Source organism: Emys orbicularis, chromosome 2 (genome assembly GCF_028017835.1).
Source record: "Emys orbicularis isolate rEmyOrb1 chromosome 2, rEmyOrb1.hap1, whole genome shotgun sequence".
In the NCBI taxonomy this organism is placed as follows: domain Eukaryota; kingdom Metazoa; phylum Chordata; order Testudines; family Emydidae; genus Emys; species Emys orbicularis.
The window spans coordinates 204,589,340-204,610,304 of record NC_088684.1 but is presented as its reverse complement, the minus strand read 5'-3'; the positions used below and the strand labels follow the sequence as shown (position 1 = coordinate 204,610,304).

Genomic DNA, 20,965 nt, shown 5'->3' with positions numbered 1-20,965 from the left:
CATCTAGGATGTACCTTTTTATTTCCTCAGGAACACCCTCTAAAAACTGCTCCATTTTTACTAGGGAAAGCAGATCTTCCAGAGATTTAACATTTGCTCCTGATACCCAGGCATCACAATTTTTGTCAATGTGGTAGGCATGTTGGGTAAATGACACATCAGGTTTCCACCTTAGGGCTCTGAACCGCCGACGGGCATGCTCAGGTATTAGCCCCATTCTGATTCTGGCCTTGTTTTTAAAAAGTTCATAACTGTTCATGTGTTCCTTAGGCATTTCAGCCGCCACCTCTGCTAAGGGTCCACTGAGCTGCGGCCTCAGCTCTACCATGTACTGGGTTGGAGGGATGTCGTATCCAAGGCAGGCCCTTTCAAAATTTTTTAAGAAGGCCTCAGTATCATCGCCTGCCTTGTAGGTGGGGAATTTCCTGGGATGGGAAGTGGTACCTGGAGAGGAGTTGTTAGGATGGTCTGATGCACCCTGCCTAGTCCTTGCTGCTTCCAGTTCCATCTCTCTTTTATGGGCCTCCTGTTTGGCTTTTTCTTCTCTTTCATGGGCCTCCTGTTTGGCTTTTTCCTCTCTTTCATGGGCCTCCTGTTTGGCTTTTTCCTCGAGTTTTTTAATTTCAAGCAGTTTTTTATGTTTTCTTTCATTTTCTTCTGCTTCTAGTTTGGCCAGTTCTATTTTGTTAGCTGCTTCTTTGGTAGTCATTTTCCTGTTTTCTTGTGCTGGGTCACACCCTCTGCAGTTGACTGAAACTGGGATGTATTTAGCTCAGGCTCCTGCTGAGTGCTGCTGAGTTAACAGAGACTTTCTAACTAGCTACTTCCGAGGATGTAAAAAGAAAAAAAAACAATTCAGATTGTAAATTACCTTTACCAGATCAAAGTTTGCTCACTTATTGAACCGTTCTCTTAACAAAGGACCTTGTTAAAAAAACTTAACACCTCTGCCTTCAGGCAAGGAGAGATAAGATATGCATCTACCTTCAGCTCTGCTCTCCAAGCAGCTAGAAGGAAAAAAAAATCTCTTACTGGCTTTTGGGTTTAAAACGATCCCACCGCTGTGCCACCATGTCAAGGCTGTATCCCCACTTTGAACTTTAGGGTACAAATGTAGGCGCCTGCATGAAAACTTCTAAGCTTATCTACCAGCTTAGCTCTGGTCCGCTGCCACCATCTCAAGAATTCCCTCCCTGGGAAGCCTTGAGAAACCTTTCACCAATTCCCTGGTGAATACAGATCCAAACTCCTTGGATCTTAAACAAGGAGAAATTTACCCTTCCCCCCTCCTTCCTTTCACCAACTCCTGGTGAATACAGATCCAAACCCCCTTTTGGATCTTAAAACAGGGAGAAATTGACCCTTCCCCCCTCTTTCCTTTCACCAACTCCTGGTGAATACAGATCCAAACCCCCTTTGGATCTTAAAACAAGGAGAGATCAATCAGGTTCTTAAAAAGAAGGCTTTTAATTAAAGAAAAAGGTAAAAATCATTTCTGTAAAATCAGTATGGAAAATAACTTTACAGGGTAATCAAACTTAAAGAGCTCAGAGGACCCCCCTCTTCTGTCTTAGGTTCAAAGTACAGCAAACAAAAACAAACACTCTGGTAAAAGGTACATTTACAAGTTGAGAAAACAAAGTAAATCTAAGACGCCTTGCCTGGCTTTTACTTACAATTTTGAAATAAGAGAGACTTGTTTAGAAAGATGGGGAGAACCTGGATTGATGTCTGGTCCCTCTCAGTCCCAAGAGCGAACAACCCCTTAAACAAAGGACACACACAAAAGCCTTTCCCCCCCCAAGATTTGAAAGTATCTTGTCCCCTTATTGGTCCTTGGGGTCAGGTGTCAGCCAGGTTACCCGAGCTTCTTAACCCTTTACAGGTAAAAGGATTTGGAGTCTCTGGCTAGGAGGGATTCCATAGCACTGTACACAGGAGAGCTGTCACCCTTCCCTTTATAGTTATGACAGGAGTATTGTAGTCCAAAAGTTTGAAGAGCTATAACTTCTGTATTTTATATGTGGGAACATCAGCAAAAAGGCTCCTTCATGCTGGGGCAGTGAATAGTTACAATCCATTAGCTACATCCTACTACAGCTCTAAATAAGGCTACTGACTTTATATTCAGTTGTGAACAATTTCTTTCTAAGTATCTGCAATTCTTTAGGTCTCTGTGGAGAACCAAAACTACCTTCTCTGGCTTGTTCTCTCTTTTACACACAATGGAGTCATGATTTTATACTTATGTTATTAGTGGCATCTACACAATTTGTGAGAGTTCCGTACATGGAGCCAAATCACAGGGGAAACTAAAAGAGTACTTTCCCTTCACAATCAAGAATAAGTGATCAGAGATGCAATCAAAATGGAAATTCATAGAATTTAAATCACCATGAATACAGTCATGATTGTTTAAACAGCTTAGTTATTTATTTCTTAAGCTTAGCATTTGTCTTGGATCTGAAATGAGTTTCTTTAACATTTACACTGCTTTTAATTGTATCATGGAATGCATTCATTACATTTTGTGGATGCAGACTTTACACTGTGACAATGGCTAGCAACACTGATATTTGGAATCAGAGAGCTTGTGCTGCACTAGCAAATTTCACCATGGTAGGCCAGGCTCAAAGTGAATATAAATAGTTGACCTGTATCACTGATAAATAGTTGACTCACTGGGAAAGCGAGGAAAACAAGAAGCTTTGGGGACAGGTGTAGCACCACTAAGCTGCTTTGAATCTCTGGGTGTTACAAAAGATTGGCAAAGAACTGCTTTGAAGTGTAGGGATGCAAAGCATTTGTACTCCAGTTTTGAACTGATGCAAGACTACAGGTGATATCAATTCTAACTGGGTTCTAGGTCCTAACATTCTAATAATCTGAAGACATAAAAGAATCATTGTCCCTTTGATTCCAGTTAGTATTATTAAAGTTTGTAACTCTCCTTAGTTTATGCTTTCACCATTGTCCTGTCCGAGAAAGGCCCATAGAGTTTGCACATAAATGTATTTTTGCGGATAAACCAAAACCAGAGTCTCATATATGAATCCTTTCGAACTCCAGAGTGATGGAACTGAATTACCTAAATACAAATTCATCTTTACAGTTTCGTCCCATTCAACTTCAAATGTGGCCAACGTTTCATGAAATTTTGGTTTAAAATGATGGAACTCTCACAGTTTCTCAGCTGATCATCTCAAAAGGTTTCTGTTAGTCTGGGTCAAAAGACATGAGATTTGAGCACCACTGAAGATGAACCTGCCCTATGTCAATAGTTTGGCTTCAAGCCCTACTCCAGTGCAGATCCAAAGTCACTTCCATGGCTCATCTTTAGGATTTTCACATATAATGGAGATGCAGACATTTTGAGAAGCAGACACAAGCTATAATAGAGATACCACAACTGATACATAGCATTAGACCATATGGAATGAGTATTACACTGCATATATGTTAACAAGAAATCACCTAGAAATAAGAAACTGTACCTTACTAACATCAAAGATAAAACAAGCAAAGAAAAGATGACACTATCACGCAAACACTTTTTTATGGAGCCAATTTATACTGGTGCTAGTGCTCTGGGCTATTTGCCTGGCTCAGAGAAGTGATATTTTGAATCTTTATGGGGCATTGGACAGAAGACAAAATTTCACCTTAAAAAAATTAATGTGCACACACAACCACACAAAGCATGGAAATGGCAAAGCATTATTTGCTGCAAATAAGTCATGCTAGGCCCTATAGGGATTAGCCAAATCTGTTATAACTGAACTCAAAGAAACAGTTGAGATTCCCAGCAGAAGAAAGCATATGCACTTCAATCAGATGCTATTCCACTGCTTTTGAGCAGTGCTCCCTGGGCAATTTTTCCCCCGGGTTCTCCCTGAACAGTTCACAAATGTTATTCACATTTGTTAGTCCTTGCATGCAAGAAGCGACTTAGAGAGGGGAAAGTACTTACAGAATTGGACGAGACTGGAAATCTTCCTGGTTCATCCTCTCGGATTGACGGATTTTCAAAATTTCTGTGTAACTTAGATTCTGAAGTTTACTTTTGAATTGGTCCAGAGAGCTAGGCTTGGTAGTGAGTGCTCTCATTATTTGCTCTTTCACCACCTGCATTACCTGTGGATGAAAGCAAGAAAGTATTTTTTTTTTAACTCTTTGGTTTTGATTTCAAATAATATTCCAGTGTATGTTGCAATTAGATGGTGTGGGGAACAGGAGAATTTTAATAATTATCAATAGTGATCACAACGCAAATTTTGCACCATGGACTGCAAAGGAGTTAACCTCTAATTGGATGCCACATATAACAACAAGGGCTCAACTACACTACAATAAATAATCCTCTTGGGGGACCCACTTACAATACAGTTATCTGCTAATACTGTTAAAAAGCAATTCCTGCTTTCTAGTGTGAATGGGACTGTCACTGTCTTACAGTACCATGCTATAGTCCTGCTTTGGCCAAGGCCATAGCCTGGTTTGGGGACAAAGGAGTAACAGAAGGTTGTGTCTCTTCTACATTATAAGACAGAACCACATTTTAATCATGTAAGGGGAACCAACCAAACAGAATGCCCCAACACAGTTTTTATTGTAGAAAATGGTATAGTCTGTAATAGGGTGACCAGTGTGAAAAATCGGGACGGGGGTAGGGGGTAATAGGCACCTACATAAGACAAAGCCCTAAATATCAGGACTGTCCCTATAGAATCGGGACATCTGGTCACCCTAGTCTGTCAGAGTCCTGAGACTGAATTCGCTCCCTGGTTTCTGCCAACTCAGCCCAGGCTGTGGGGCCCCTTCAGAAAGTCTACATGGAGACGGAATGCAACAGTGCAAACTGTTGGGGGTCTGGAGCTGGGTAGATAGCTCACAAAGCTGGACAGCATCCATAAGAAGGGCTTTATGGCACTCCTAGTGGAGTTTAAAGCTGCCCTCCCTAGCAGAGGCCAGTAGCAAAGTCTGATAACTGCAGTACTTTGCTCCACTCTGTATTGCATATGGGGAGGGGTGCATCTGATATATATATATATGCAGGTATAACTGCTGTGTGATTATGATGTGCTTTTCTTTTCCATTCCAGTTTTCTCCCCCTTTGCCTTTCTTGAGACTATTTGGTTCAACCACTCGAGTTTCAACCTCAGCCTAGAGGGTCACTGATCTTCACACTGTCTCAGGCACCCATTACTTATTCACAAGGAGTAGAGTACATAGCGAAGGAAATGAAGCTAGTAACAAAAGAATATAAAATCAGGAGAGGGTGATCAATTTTCTAAGGTTGCTATAGGATTGCTTTTGAAGCAGTGCCATAAAAAATGCAGACTAAAGAATTAGAATGAAAGATGTCTGTACAACAGAGAGATATCTACATATTAACTATTTTGCTAGGAGAAAACTGTTGAGACACAGTTAACTTAGGGGATTTGTTTGGCACCAGTACCCATAAATATATATCATAGATTGCTCTCTCTCTCTCGCTCGCTCTTTGCTTCTTTCCTCACTGCTGGTACAAATAACATACTTTGAAATGCTTATCTGATTCTGTCTTTAGGTGGAGTGAGGGGAAAAAAACAGTTTATCAGACTTAAAAAGATTTTTCTCCCTCACAGCCAAGCCAGACTGACAAGGAGGAGGAAATAGTAACATTCAGCCCAGATCAAAGCAGATCTGTGATAGGAATTAACATCTGGGAAAAGAGGATAGAAAATATTCTTGCATAGTTTTTTCTTTTCTTTTATTCCTTCGTCTTCACTAATATTTCTAAAAATGGAAGCTTGATCCGTTAGCAGACTACGCATTCTGAAAAAGTTCCCTTTCCCAAATGTGTGTACGTTATTGTTTTAGTTTCACTGCATCAACCTTGAAACTGTCATCATCTGAGCTGTGTTTTTGACGTTCATTTCTTGAGATGCAACATCCCTTTTAGACATGAGCTATATACTCATTCTAGTCTTGCTACCAGGTGCAGTAAGCAAATTGAAGCAATTAAAAAGAGATAAGAAAATCTCTCTATTGCATGAACTGCACACTCCTGAGCTTTTTCCAACAATCCATTTCCAAAAGATGATGATGTTTTTCCCCTTCATAATTCTCTCTCTTTCATCAGGCACAAGTTTACATTTCCCCATCTACTTCCAACAGGGCCAGCTCTGGCTTTTTGGCCGCCCCAAGCAAAAAAACAAAACAAAAACAAAAACGGGGCGGCCAGAACGGCAAAGCAAAAAAAAAACCCAAAACCTGCGGCGCGGTTGCAGGGGAACCGGCTAGCGGGGGAGAGGGGGAGGGAGTGGGTGGGAGAGAGAGAGAAGGGAGGCAGCCAGGGCTACAGTGGGGGGTGGCCACGCGGCCCCTCCCGCCGCACTGCGCCGCCTGCCGGGAGGGCTCCGCTCTGGTCGGCGGGGAGGGAAGGACGAGGACTGCCCTGCTGGGCTTGCTGCAGGGCGCTCCCATCCTCCGCGCCGCTGCTCCCTACAGGGCGGCCGGAGCGGAACAAAAAAAAAAAAAAAAGCGGCCGTGCTGCCCTAGGATTGGACGGAATGTTGCCTCGTTCAATCTGCCGCCCCAAGCACCAGCTTGCTTGGCTGGTGCCTGGAGCCGGCCCTGACTTCCAAAGGGTCATTTTCTGCTGCCCTTACTCAGAGGAGCACTTTACTTTGAGTGTGAACTTGCAGAGTAATATACTACTCTTCATAAGTTTGGTAGACTCTGGCCCAAACAAAGTAGAGGGTCCAATCAATCAATCAATCCACACATTTTAATATCCCTATCATTGTGGTATTTGGGCTATATCTATAAGATTTTTTAAGGATAATTCATCAGGTAAAAATATCTAGGATTCTTTATTCCATGTTTCAGCTGCTGTTCCTTCACCACTTCTAGCGATGTTTGCTTTCAGGTGGCTGCTGTCTGCAGTCCACCAGATAGACCTCTTCTAACTGGTTATTCTACTTAGTTTATTGGCATGGGGTGAGTGATTGATTCGGTTGTCTGTTTCAAAGAGGATGTCTGCATGCTTTTAAACTGATCATTTAAGAGGAACAACTTTTCTCATTGGCTACATTCACAATATAGCTAACAGATTACGCAAGTCGAAGTATTAAATATGCCATCCCTGGCTACTGATTTTACATTACCCCAGAAATTAAATGTAAATGAGCACACTATCACGATGTTTGAACACGAAGGGACCGATCCAAAGTTGATGGGAATCCTTGCGGTGACTTCAATGGGCTTTGGATCAGGCCCTAAAGGAGTTTCTGAAGTCTAATGAAAAAAATGTCCATAAAAGAATAGCCAGAAACTGATGCTCCTAACGTAAGGAACAGGTGTACTGCTTATTCATAAACCCATATTAAACAGACCAGGTTCCATCTGATTTCTGGTTCCATCTTTCTTTGTCTGTCTTCTTGGCAGCAATTATAGCACCAGTGAAGGAAAACATGCCACCCCAGTTCAGTTTTTCCAATGAGCATGAATTTGGCCCTGGGTATCCCCTCTATTTATCAAGATTGTTACAGGTTCTAGTTGAGCATCTTTAACATAAAGACCTCAGATAGAACATGGTTTTAAATACTGTAGTTAGCTCAGCTCTTATAGGCCCAATGCTGGACTGTTCACTGCAATTGATTTTTACATCCAACCAACAGCCATGATTTCTGCACCTCGTACTATGCAGTTGCTAACCTTAAAGTACATTTTCAAATGCAGATACTTAAAGTTAGGCACCTAAATAAGTGGTCTGATTCTCAAAGATGCACAGCGCCCCCAACTTCCATTGAAGTGGAGTGCTCAGCACCTCAGAAAATCAAACCATTAATTTAGATGCTAAAGTTGCAAACACTTACACACATGCTTAACTTTAAGACTATGAGTGATCCCTGTATTTGCAGTAGCTGTTGTAATGCAAATAACGTGTGTGTTTTCCAGTGCTATAATCTTGAAAGCTAACCAGAGGAGAATTGTTAAAGAACGATCCAGTCCTCTTTGTGACACCTTTTCCCCCATCAGCACAAGATGGCAGAGTCAACAGGCATGCCAGAGCTAAACCATTGAGGCGATCATCTTCTTCTTAGTGTTAGTTGTGGAATGGTATTTAACAAGTCAAATTAAGTGCCACAGCTGCTAGTTGAGTCATCTCCCTAGCATTGGGAACCACTGCCAAGAACTTCTTATCTGCTCAAAATCTCTAAAGCTGAGTTGCTAGCTCTTGATTACTGCTGCTTGGGAGATTAACTGCTCTAAGTTTAGGATCAACACATTTAAAAATTGACCTTACAGGTGTAATTAAAGGAACTCTTTTCCTCAGTATTTCTTAGGATATATCTACACTACTAGACCTATAGTGACACAGCTGCAGCTATGCCACTATAGCAATGTGGTGCAGACACTTACTACAATGATGGAAGGAGTTTTTCCATTGCTGTAGTAAATCCACCCCCTTGAGGGGAGTAGTTAGGCTCATGGAAGAATTCTTCCATTGACCTTGCAATGTCTACACTGGGGCTTAGGTTGGGTTTAACTACGTTCCTTGTGTGTGAATTTTCCACACCTCTGAGCAACATAGCCAGGCCAACCTAAGTTTTAGGTGTACACCAGGCCTCCATGTTGTTAAACATAAACATTGTATATGGTGATTGCAAATGCACTATATATTTTTTTCCCATAGGACATATGCAGGATTAGATTTTGAGGGGGAACATTTTCTCCATTTTGTATCCTTTTTGTTTGATTTTTTCTAGACTGATCCCCTGTTATGTGGTGAGGCAGAACTATGAGTTGGGCAGTTTGCTAAAGGTGGTCAACTTAACTGAGACTAGTCAAAGAGTTGGAGTGGTAAAAAATTAAATATATTTTTTATTTTGTGGAGCACAGTGACTTAAGCCCAACTTACTTGTCTGGAATGAGATGGCGGTGCCTTTCATGTCTATCGAATCTAACCTATCTACTGGATTTCTAAGTTGGCCATTACTATGTTATCTAACTTCATATACAACTTTTTAGATAGCTCTCAACATATCCTTGTTTGACGTCATCTCTGTCAAGTCACATTTTGATTACTTCTATCTTCCCACCACTCTTATCTTTTTCTCTTTTGTTCTCTCTTATCTCTTGGCATCGGAATTTATTTCTATGCAAAATAAAGACTATCCCATTCAAGTAGGCAGATCAGAAGTCTGAACCCTTTGGCTTTACAGTAAGGGCTTGTCTACACAACCCCACAGGGCAGACTACGGAGGGGGTATGCGTTGCAGCATGCACTGATGTGTTGCACCGTAATTACCCTCACATAGACCCTGCTAGCATGAACTAAAAGGTACCTAGTTTGCGTTAACACAGTCCTGTTTGAAACAAGTCATTTAAATATCAACACTGTTAACTATTTCAGTACTGACTGTTTTAACAGAAACATCCAGCATCAATGCATCAGCACATGTGGTAGTTGTAGAGATGGAGATGGGGTGGGGTGGGGAGATAGAGGGGCGGGGGTGATAGCTTCCCTAAATCAGTTTTTGTAAGAGTGCAGTGCCATAGCCTCAGAGTTCTTCAAGGCTGATCTCTCTCTCCTCAAGTCTCAGCTCCAGGATTCATTCCTCAAATGAATTTCCTGTCCTCTGCCCAGGAGGAGAGTAGAGATTTGGGGGTAGGAATGAGCATCTATTAGCCTCCTTTTCTATGCCTACCCTGTACAGGGAGTGGTGAGGAAAGATATGAGCTTTAACACGAGGTAAGGAGAACAACTGTTTTGCCTTTCAGCTCCTAGGGGCCATTCCTGAGGATGCTGAGCAGTAGTCTCCCCTTCCTGCTTTTTCCATCTTTCTCTGGTCTTATCACTCACCAGTGACAGCTGCTTCCCAGCTCCATGAGGAGCCAGACTGGACAGAGTGGCTGGGGACAGGAGGAGTGAGATTGTTGCTTAGCAGAGATCTGTGGAAGTGGGGGAAAATGAACAACTACATTTCTCCTCAGATGTGGGCAGGTGGGAAAAGAGGCTCCATGGCCTAAGCACTATGCAGAAGATTATTTTGAGAATGAAGCCAGGAGGGAGTTGGAATTTAGGTATTCCTGGTGGAAGTAAAGTAGATAGCTTTGCCATTGCTATGTCTGGGTGTTCCGTAAATACAGTTCAGCGGAAATGGACCATTAATTGCTGCACTAGACTCATTATATCCCTGACCTACAGCACATCTGCAGGCAAAGGAAATAGTCTGCTGGGAACTAAACACATGGCTTGGTTTTACATTTCATTTCAGGAGTACAATCTACTGGCTGCACTGACACATTTCCTTGGTGAACGCATATCTGCACCGGTTCTCTTGGAGACCTCCAGTCTATTTAAAACATTGTTTGGGGATTTTTTGGTTGACTGAAGTCAGAAATAGAAGCAGAGGCATGGACTCTGAGGAATAGCAGCTTGAATTTGATGCAGTAAATGACAAAAATACGGGGAAAGGATTTCTAGGAAAGAAGTGATGTGGCTGGAGAGATAGGGAAGGAAGATGACTTCAGTAGTGGCACATTGAATAGATTGAAGGAGGCAAGATAAGAAGAAAGAAGGCTGGAAAGAAGGGTATAGCTATGAAGAAGAAGGATGGCCAGGGCGGGGACAGGGGTGTAGAAGGGTGTAATGTTGTTATTGCAGCAAAGCTGTTACAGCTGCTCAGGGCTTCGGTCCTTGGAGCTCCAGTGTTATCAGCACTAGCAGAGAGTGCAGCCTGCTAATTCAGCAGACCTTGATGTTACTTATAGGGAACAACCAGAGGGATGGTTTGATGACAACGGCACTTAGCCAGGTTTATTGCCCTCAAGTACATTAACAACCTGGCAAGGAGCGGCTCAGTCAGCAGCAGGAATCTTTGCTGTCCCCTCGGCCACACAAAAGGTTAAGGCAAGGTTCCTGACATGTATAGATTAAGACAAACAACTGGAATAAACAATTTTTAAATGAAATGAAATGAAATGAAATGGAGATATCCCATCTCCTAAAACTGGAAGGGACCTTGAAAGGTCATCGAGTCGAGTCCAGCCCCCTGCCTTCACTAGCAGGACCAAGTACTGATTTTGCCCCAGATCCCTAAGTGGCCCCCTCAAGGATTGAACTCACAACCCTGGGTTTAGCAGGCCAGTGCTCAAACCACTGAGTTATCCCTCCCCCCTAACATGCCACCTTACATGTTTTATGACATCTGTTTGTTACTTCCCCTTGTACCTTTTTCCTGGTATTTCAGACAAAACATCCCTATTCATTATTCTGTCAAACCCTCTTATCTTGTGCTAGATTGGAGTGTATTTGTATTGGCATTCTGGAATGTATTTATGCAACTATTTAGTGCCTAGTACTTTCTAGGAGTACTTATGTTTTAGCAACACTAACAGCAGCTTTGCCAAGTTTATGTATCAGACAGTGAACTTTAATACATGGCCTGACTTTCATTCACAGCCTCTGTTTCAGGCCTAAGGTTTTGCACTAGGACTAGTGCTCCAGGCTCTCTCTTTACTACAAGAGGTTTTAGCAGTATGGATTAGCAAAATAAGGATGGAATCTGGTTTATATTAAAAGAGAAAGAAACAAAAGCACCAGTGAAAGATCAGATAGGGTGGGAGAAGGGTCAATGATATGAGAAGTCTGTGAACCTGGGAGACAGTACTACAATGGAGTTTCAATAGTGACAGAGCAGGAAAGCAGAGGAGAAGGATCTGGAGAAGAGATAATGGAAGAAGATCAAATGAAAGGAAACAGAAGGGACAAAAGGAGGAGTAAAGGAAGGGGTAAAGGGTAAAGCGTGAGGGTCAGGAGACAGCCAATAGAAAAGAAATATCAACAGAGACTGGGATGAAGGAGGACAGAGTGAAACTAATGGTGGAGGAGAGAGAAATGAAAAAAGGTGTTTAAGAATGTGTGAAATGCAGGACGAATGAGACTAGGAAAAGGACTTGAGAAGGAAGTCATCAGCAGGAATCTTGCAAGAACTAATCATGTGAGTTTTCATGCATTTTGGTTCAAAAACTGTGAGAACAGCTCACAACATTTTGACAGAATTGAATCTGCACACAATCTGGCCTCAAAACTCATCTAAACATAATCTGAATCATCTGAACAGCACTTCCTGAGTCCATCTCTGATTTAAATAGGAACTACTGAGGGATGAGAAGCATCTTTCTTTATATTTAATATGTACAGAAGGAGATGAATATTTGCACCAAAAATGAGACTTAAATTGGTCTCTTTTCTGTTCATCATGCCCCTGGAGCAAGTGAGGCAAGAGATGACTCCTGAATGACAAAGCTTTTCTGCCCAAGTAAAATAATGTGCAAAGTTAATATGACGGTCTCTGTAAACTCGCTTGTTAGTTAATTGAAATCTTAGTTCAACCAAGATTACATTATTGCTTTCAGTATCTGACAAAGGCCCCTGGCAAAATAAAACATGCACAAATCATTTGTAGGTGGCATTTAATCCAGGGCTTTTCACTAACAAAATGTGTTTAGCTCCTCAAACAAGTTTTCAAGGAGGGAGAGGAGATGGAAAAGAGAGAGAGTGTGAGAGAAAGGGGGGGAGGAGGAGGAGAGAGAATGTCTACACTTTAATTTTTAATCATGTTTTAACATGTGATAATTAACATGCTATAAATTCTAATGGAGACAGGAAACAAATATTTAGGTTAAACATGACTAGAAACAAATATTTATGTCCTAGAACAAATATTTGTGTGGTGCCTCCATCACAATTTACAACTGTCTTAGTAACATGTTAATTAATATATGTTCAAACAGGACTAAAAGTTCAGCTATAGATTTGTGTACTCACAGATTGCTAGTATTGGGGAGGGATAAGGAGGAATAGGCAAACTTTTAAATCCACAATATCCTATATTAACTTAATACAAAAAATAGATACCAAAACAAGTTAAATTAAAATTACAGGACCTGGTACTGCTCTACATTACACTAGTTTATACCCCAACCAACTATTGAATACAACTGTTTAGAAAACAGAATTTCCATCCCATGGGAAAATCTGATATTTTGACTTTTGTTTTTGTCCTGAAATGGGATGCAAAGTTGAAATACTGAACATTCTCGTGGAATGAAAAGATCCAATAAAAATTTGATACAGGAATGTCAAAATGAAAAATTTCAAAAGTTTCAAGTGAAATGAAATGTTTCATTCCAAATTGTCAGCATTTTAGACATTTCCAGATGTCTAAATTATGATTAGAAACAAAACATTTCATTTCAAATTTTCTCATTAGAAAACCAGAAAACGTAATGAAAATGGACATTTTTCACACTATTACAAAACTCCATATTTCATCAGGAAACCTTTTTGGTAAAATAATTTTGACCAGCTCTGTTAATGAAATGCAGATACTCTGGGTTTAACATTGGCTTAACTGAGAGCAGTACCAAAGCAGGAATTTCAAATTAAATGCTCACATTTCAGCTTTAATTTACATGAACAAGAGAAAAATGACAAAGATATGGCTCAAGGATGAGCTGGCAGCGCTCTTTAAATTTCCTGACCTTTGTTAATATGCATCATGGCTTTAACATTTTTTTTTTAATTTTGTTATATTAAATAGAGGAAACCTTCACAGTACATAATAAAGTGTACCTTGCATACTTTACTAGAGAGAATGGAATTGTGTCTTTGGATTGAGTCCTTTGTCCACTGTACATACGTATAAGCCTTTGTGAAGAAACACAGCAGGCGAAATCATCAGCTGATGTAATTTGGTGTAGCTCTGTTGAATTCAGTGGTGCGATGGCAAGTTCTATTAGCTGAGGATCTGCCCAAGGTTTGCAAACTACAGAGTCAGGTATTTGCAAAGATGTACTATTTATCTGGATAAATTTGTATTTTATTATGCATCATATTTTCTAATGAGTAAGCAATAATAATTCTTAGGTAAACACCTATTTTAATATTCAGATCACTGAAGAAAGCAATGAGCTAAAAAACTTGTCTACAGAGTACCAATTCCTTAGCACTCTTCCAATTAACAGTTTAGTGTTTTAAGTGATAGGTGCATCAATGTTATCAAAAGGTCCATTCAGTGCTGGAAGAATAAAAAAATGGTCATAAGAATTAATTAAACCATTTATAAAATATATGAAGCAGTGAATAGAGCAAATCCATTCTGACTAGTCAGATCTTAAATGTGTCTAGAAAAGCTATTATTATCTATTGTATAAATCCTTCCGAGTTCACAAATTACTGACCTGGCAGATCATAATAAGTGTCTTCAAGGCTGGTAAAGCCCAAACTCTGATTTCAGTTGTTGCACATGTGCAAATAAATCGATATGCTAAAAATCTTTAGGAAATTATTTTAATTGAGAAAAAATCCTAACGAACAATTCTCTCTGGAGCAGGGACCATCTTTTTTTAACTTTGTATCTGTACAGTGTCTAGCACAATGAGGTTCCTGTTCCCCAACTGGAGTGTTCAAGCACTACTGCGTAACACAAATAATAAATGACAACAATGCACATTAATTATTTTGCCCCTTTGTATTAAAGAACTTAAAACAGGAATACAGAAAGCAAAGCCTGTGAGGCTATTCTTACAAGAAGAAATATGGTAACAAAGTTGCCATATTCTGCTACAAAAACTGCACGAGCTTTTGTGGTTTAAGCTGTGAGACCTGTGAGTTTCTGATTGTTGGGGAGAGGTGGGGGACTTTTCTCAGATCAAAGAGAAGTCCCTTGAAGCCCATAGATGACATAGGAGAATTAAGTACCCCCAGTAGTAAATACCATTGATTCATCATACAGTTAATGCTGGTGTAATTGCCTGGCATCAATACTCAAGGGAATGCAAGTGCTTTAGTTTGACTGCCAAAATAATCTGTCATAGCAGTTAGGGATGGAACAGATCTATTAGATCACCAAGTCTACTGCCTTCAAGGACGGATACATTTACCCCAGCAGAGAGCATATCAGATAATAAATCTGATGTTACAGGCAATCTTGACCAAAAGGCCAAGAAGCAGCAATAATTTTTCATCTGGTCCCTGCCTCCCCCTGGCAAGCCCCCTCACTGACTTACTTCCATTCAAGTGGAGTGTATCTGAAACCTTCCCTGCAGCCCCTACTCCTACAATCCAAGGCCATATCCTGAGGTCTTTGTTTTTTTTTTTTTTACTCTCACTCACACAAAACTCCCGCTGAAGTCAATGGGAATTTTATCAAAGAAGAACTGAGGAAAAATTTCAGGATTTGGACTAAAATGAATTCATTTTCCACAATGATTTAACCCCCTGCTCTGATCCCCAGTATTCCAGTCTCAGTTGACAACTTCTTCAAACACAGTTACATCCTGGAACCAGTTATCATGGTGAGTTCTAAACAGCTGGACAGAGGAGTTTATAATCTCAGTGATGAAAGACCTTTAGCTATGGTAACAGGAATGGCATCACTGTAACAAAATCACTGTACTTATTCCATGTTGTAAATCTTGACACCTAATAAGTCTGCAGTCTTTCATTCCAATAACTTGGGGCTACTTGTTGTGTGTCTTGGGACAGGAAAAATCTTTTCAGAATTCATTGCAAGCCATTTGTTTTCCTTTAAAAGGATAATGTCAACCTATGTAGGCTCTAAAATGTAGCAAATTAAAAATAATCAGTCTCATTCGGAAGTTCCCCTAATGCCTCAGATGTAATTAAGCAAAGTTATATATCAGGATTTTCTTTTATTAACTGTCGTGGGTTCACAACGATTCAAACAGCACAGGTTGTGCTACAGTGAACATGTCCCATGTGCATATACATAGTTCAGTATTTCTGTATGGGGCGGTGTGCAAGTGGAGTCAAATGAACTGAAATGCTATTGCTCTTCCTGCAGATTCTTAACTGTATTGTGAAACATGAGTACAATCAAGAGCATGGCATATAGTGAAGCCAATGGGCTCCACAGAGCAGTTCTACTGTCTGAGCCCTGGTCTACACTGGGTGGGGGAATCGATCTAAGTATCCAAGTTACGCAACTTCAGCTACGTGAATAACGTAGCTGAAGTCAACGTACTTAGATTGACTTACCGTGGTGTCTTCACCGCGGTGAGTCGACTGCTGCCGCTCCCCCGTCGACTCTGCTTGCGCCTCTCGCAGCACTGGAGTACAGGAGTCGACAGGAGAGCGCTCGGGGGTCAATTTATCACATCTAGACTAGACCCTGAGGGTACGTCTTCACTACTCACCCGATCGGCGGGTAGTAATGGATCTATCAGGGATCGATTTATCACGTCTCGTCTAGACGCAATAAATCGATCCCCAAACATGCTCCCTGTCGACTCCGGAACTCCACCAGAGCGAGAGGCGGAAGCAGAGTCAACGGGGGAGCCGCAGCCGTCGATCCCGCGCTGTGAGAACCCAAGGTAAATCAATCTAAGATACGCTGACTTCAGCTACGTTATTCTCGTAGCTGAAGTTGCATATCTTAGACCGTTCCCTCCCCCCCAGTGTAGACCAGCCCTGAGTGTTAAGGAGAAGGGCCAGGGGAATTTATATGGGATGGGATTGGGGTAAGCAATGCTGCTTGGAGTGCACTGGAGCCTGCAGAAAGTGTGTATGTTCTGTACATTTGACCACACAATATATCAGAATGCGAGATGACAGACATTTTTACAAATACCAGGTTTTAATACCTCACCCTGCATCCAGACTAGGGCTGTCAAGCAATTAAAAAAATGAATCGTGATTAATTGCATTGTTAAACAATAATAGAATACCATTTATTTAAATATTTTGGATGTTTTCTACATTTTCAAATATATTGATTTCAATTACAATACAGAATACAAAGTCTACAGTGCTCACTTTATATTTATTTTTATTACAAATATTTGCACTGTAAAAAACAAAAGAAATAGTACATTTCAATTCACCTAATACAAGTACTGTAGTGCAATCTCTTTATCATGAAAGTTGAACTTACAAATGTAGAATTATGTACAAAAAATAACTGCATTCAAAAATAAAACAATGTAAAACTTTAGAACCTACAAGTCCACTCAGTCCTACTTCAGCCAATTGCTCAGACAAACGAGTTTGTTTACATTTACAAGAGATAATGCTGCCTGCTTCTTGTTTACGATGTCCCCTGAAAGTGAGAACAGGCGTTCGCATGGCACTGTTGTAGTCGGCATCACAAGATATTTATGTGCCAGATGTGCTAAAGATTCATATGTCCCTTCATGCTTCAACTTCCATGCTTGAAGAAGACATGTGTCCATGCTGATGATGGGTTCTGCTTGATAATGATCCAAAGCAGAGCGGACTGACGCACGTTCATTTTCATTATCTGAGTCAGATGCCACCAGCAGAAGGTTGATTTTCTTTTTTGGTGATTCGGGTTGTGTAGTTTCCGCATCGGAGTGTTGCTCTTTTAAGACTTCTGAAAGCATGCTCCACACCTCGTCCCGCTCAGATTTTGGAAGGCACGTCAGATTCTTAAACCTTGGGTCAAGTGCTGTAGCTATCTTTAGAAATCTCACATTGGTACCTTCTTTGCGTTTTGTCAAATCTGCCGTGAAAGTGTTCTTAAAACGAAGAACATGTGCCGGGTCATCATCAGAGACTGCTATAACATGAAATATATGGCAGAATGCAGATAAAACAGAACAGGAGACATACAATTCTCCCCCAAGGAGTTCAGTCACAAATTTAATTAGCGCCTTATTTTTTTAATGAGCATCATCAGCATGGAAGCATGTCCTCTGGAACGGTGGCTGAAGCATGAAGGGGCATATGAATGTTTAGCATATCTGGCATGTAAGTTCCTTGCAACACTGGCTACAAAAGTGCCATGCGAATGCCTGTTCTCACTTTCAGGTGACATTGTAAATAAGAAGCAGTCAGCAATATCTCCTGTAAATGTAAACAAACTTGTTTGTCTTAGCAATTGGCTGAACAAGATTTAGGACTGAGTGGACTTGTAGGCTCTAAAGTTTTACACTGTTTTGTTTTTGAGTGCAGTTATGTAACAAAAAAAATCTACATTTGTAAGTTACACTTTCACGATAAAGAGATTGCACTACAGTACTTGTATGAGGTGAATTGAAAAATACGATTTCTTTTGTTTATCATTTTTACAGTTCAAATATTTGTAATAAAAATAATAATATAAAGTGAGCACTGTGCACTTTGTATTCTGTGTTGTAATAGAAATCAATAAATTTGAAAATGTAGAAAAACATCCAAAACTATTTAATAAATTTCAATTGGTATTCTATTGTTTAACAGTGCGATTAATCGTGATAAATTTTTAAATTGCAGTTGATTTTTTTGAGTTAATCGCATGAGTTAACTGCGATTAATTGACAGCCCTAATCAAAACACAACAATCAAACCAAAAACTAAGGAGATCGTGGCAGACAAAAAATGTCATCTGTTTGTTTTGTATCTCTGCTCTTCATTGAAAAACTTAGAATTTTTTTAACCATTTGAAGTTCTGATTCCTTCCAGAAAAGTGGAGTGGCACAGATTTACATTTGAGTGTACCTCCCCTCACCCAATGCACACGTGTGTGAACGCAGACATGGACACGCACACACATCAGTTCATATTTACTATGGTAGTCATTTTATGGTAAGTAACACACTACTTTTTATCGCCTTCTGTTTCTTCCATTGCATATTGGGCTCTCTCTGCTTTCTCTTTCTGGACTTATGAAGTGTCCCCAAGAGCATACTGGGTAATATCAAATATCACAACCCAAACCATGCATGGAGACACATCACTTTATATTTCAAGGAAGAGACAGGCAGGGGAAACCCTTATAAGTATGGTATTATAGTACTGGGAAAAAATCTAAAAGAGCATTGCAATACACTGTGTGGCAGCTGTGAAGTGGGAAAAAAGCCAAAAATCAGCAGAGAAGGGGAGGCAGAGCTGCATTGGTTGTTTCCATAGAAGAGTGAGACAAGAAGCCAGAAGAGAAGGGAAGCTGGGGGAAACAGCTGTCTGAAGAGCAGGGGGAACCAGATCTCAAAGCTTCACCTGCTCTACTTTAAGGAAGAGTTGCCGGCAGCTGTTAAGGGGAAGAGCAAAACCTCATGTCATTTCACCTGCCATCAGCATCCATGTCAAGGAGCCCAGTCTGCTGAAGACTGACTCTAGTTTGCCTGTCAACCATCTGCTCCCCAGGGAATCATGTATTTTGGGAGAAAAGGGCTCAGTATGCAGGTGCACTCTGACTGATGTGATGGGTTTCAGTACTTTATGAGAGACAATAAAAATCGGATTAATTATTTTAGAGACAGAGAGAACACAAAACAAATTAATCCACAGCTTTTGGTTTACCAGTCCTGCAAGGAGGCTTAACAAACTTTCCTTCTCCTGTGGCACATCATTAATCATTGCCAAACTAAACATGATCTCAGCACGGTTGGTGGTGCAGCTCACTGCCAAAACCTAATAAACAAACAAGAATGATGGCTGTCGGAGACACAGCATGCAGAGAAGGGTAGACAGTGAATTCGGGATTACATTTTTACTTTGATGGAAGGTAAAAGGCTGCTGCTGCTTAAGGCAATACAGCGGACATCAATTTCCAGATCCTACATGAAAAATAAAGGACTCAAGTATTTTTTGCACTTGTTAGACACAGGGAATGTTATTTAACCAGGGTGAAATTCATCTTGGTGCCCCATATGTAAATCCTGTAATAGGGCACTGCTGGTGGAATCCATGGGCAGGGTGAGGGGCCATGGGATCCATAACAATATAATATAATGGTCTTAATTCTCCGCCCAAATTGTTGAGAGAGAACCTGTGTTGCTTCCTGGTCCTAGGACTGAGGAGGTATTTCTTCATTACAGCTACTATGTATTCATCAGCATAAAGCCCAATTATCTGGGCTCCATAGAGGGAAGTGACTTTTTCCCTTAGTGAATTTGGTATGTTTGACTGGGGTAAATGTGGCTCAATTGTGGACATAATTTTAACAAAAAGGCAACACATTGTGAGCTTGCATCACTTGTGAATTTCTGAGTCAGAGGTCTGGAAATAACAAAATGGCTACTATTCATAGTTCTGTCCTGTCTTACTTTGTGACCTAGGGAAAGTCACTTGCAGCCACTCTGTGCTACGCTTTACCCATCTGTAGAATGGGTATAATAATATTTACCATATCTAACCTACAGTAGTACTGTAAGACTCACTCAGTGTTCATAAAGCACTTTGAGATCATCAGATGCAAAGGATTATGTAGATTTGAAATAATATTTTGCTTTTGTTCCAATTTCAGAAGCTGTCAGATTGGACTCCAGGAAAAGAAAAGCTCTTCAGGAAATCAACAAACTGTGCTAATGAAAATCCATGGGCAACACAGTATCCTTCTTAAAGGTATAGAAATACTGGCATGAAATTACAAAGGTCACAAGGATAGTTAGCAGTTTGAAACTTTCCACATAAAATCGACAGCAGTAGAGACTTCGCTATTGCTGTCGATTGCATATGGAAGGCACTCAGACACTGAAGAAATAGGTGGCAATATAAAATCCAAAGATAGATGCCTGATAATTAAAATCTGTGTATTGATTGTTTAAATCAAATAGAGAAGTATAACTATACATATCTAGAAAAAGATACAGGCCCAGATTTTCAGAAGTGACTATTGATTTGGGGTTCTTTGATTTTTGGGTTTCTAACTGGACACCTCTTAAACGAGTTTGGTTTTCAGAAAGTGCAAAGCTCCCACCCTCTTAAAATCTGGCCCCTTCTATGTGTCTCAAGTTAACTACTCCAAAACACACTAGTCACTTTTAAAAATGTAGGCAACAGTATAAATAGACAGGGCCGGCTCCAGGCACCAGCTCAGCAAGCAGGTGCTTGGGGCGGCCAAGGGGAAGGGGCGGCACGTCGGGCTCTTCGGCGGCAATTCAGCGGCGGGTCCCTCTCGGAGGGAAGGACCGGCCACCGAATTGCCGCTGAAGAAGAAAGCGGCGC

At 40.7% G+C, this 20,965-nt stretch overlaps 1 protein-coding gene across 1 annotated transcript in view; it reads right to left on the bottom strand.

Moving 5' to 3' along the window:
* The window catches only part of ELMO1 (engulfment and cell motility 1), a 476,091-nt gene that overhangs the window by 41,244 nt on the left and 413,882 nt on the right, over positions 1–20,965 (bottom strand). Inside the window, exon 18 of the mRNA XM_065398227.1 lies at positions 3,971–4,134. Coding sequence (XP_065254299.1) covers positions 3,971–4,134 — 164 coding nt within the window. The remainder of the gene's footprint in view (positions 1–3,970; positions 4,135–20,965) is intronic.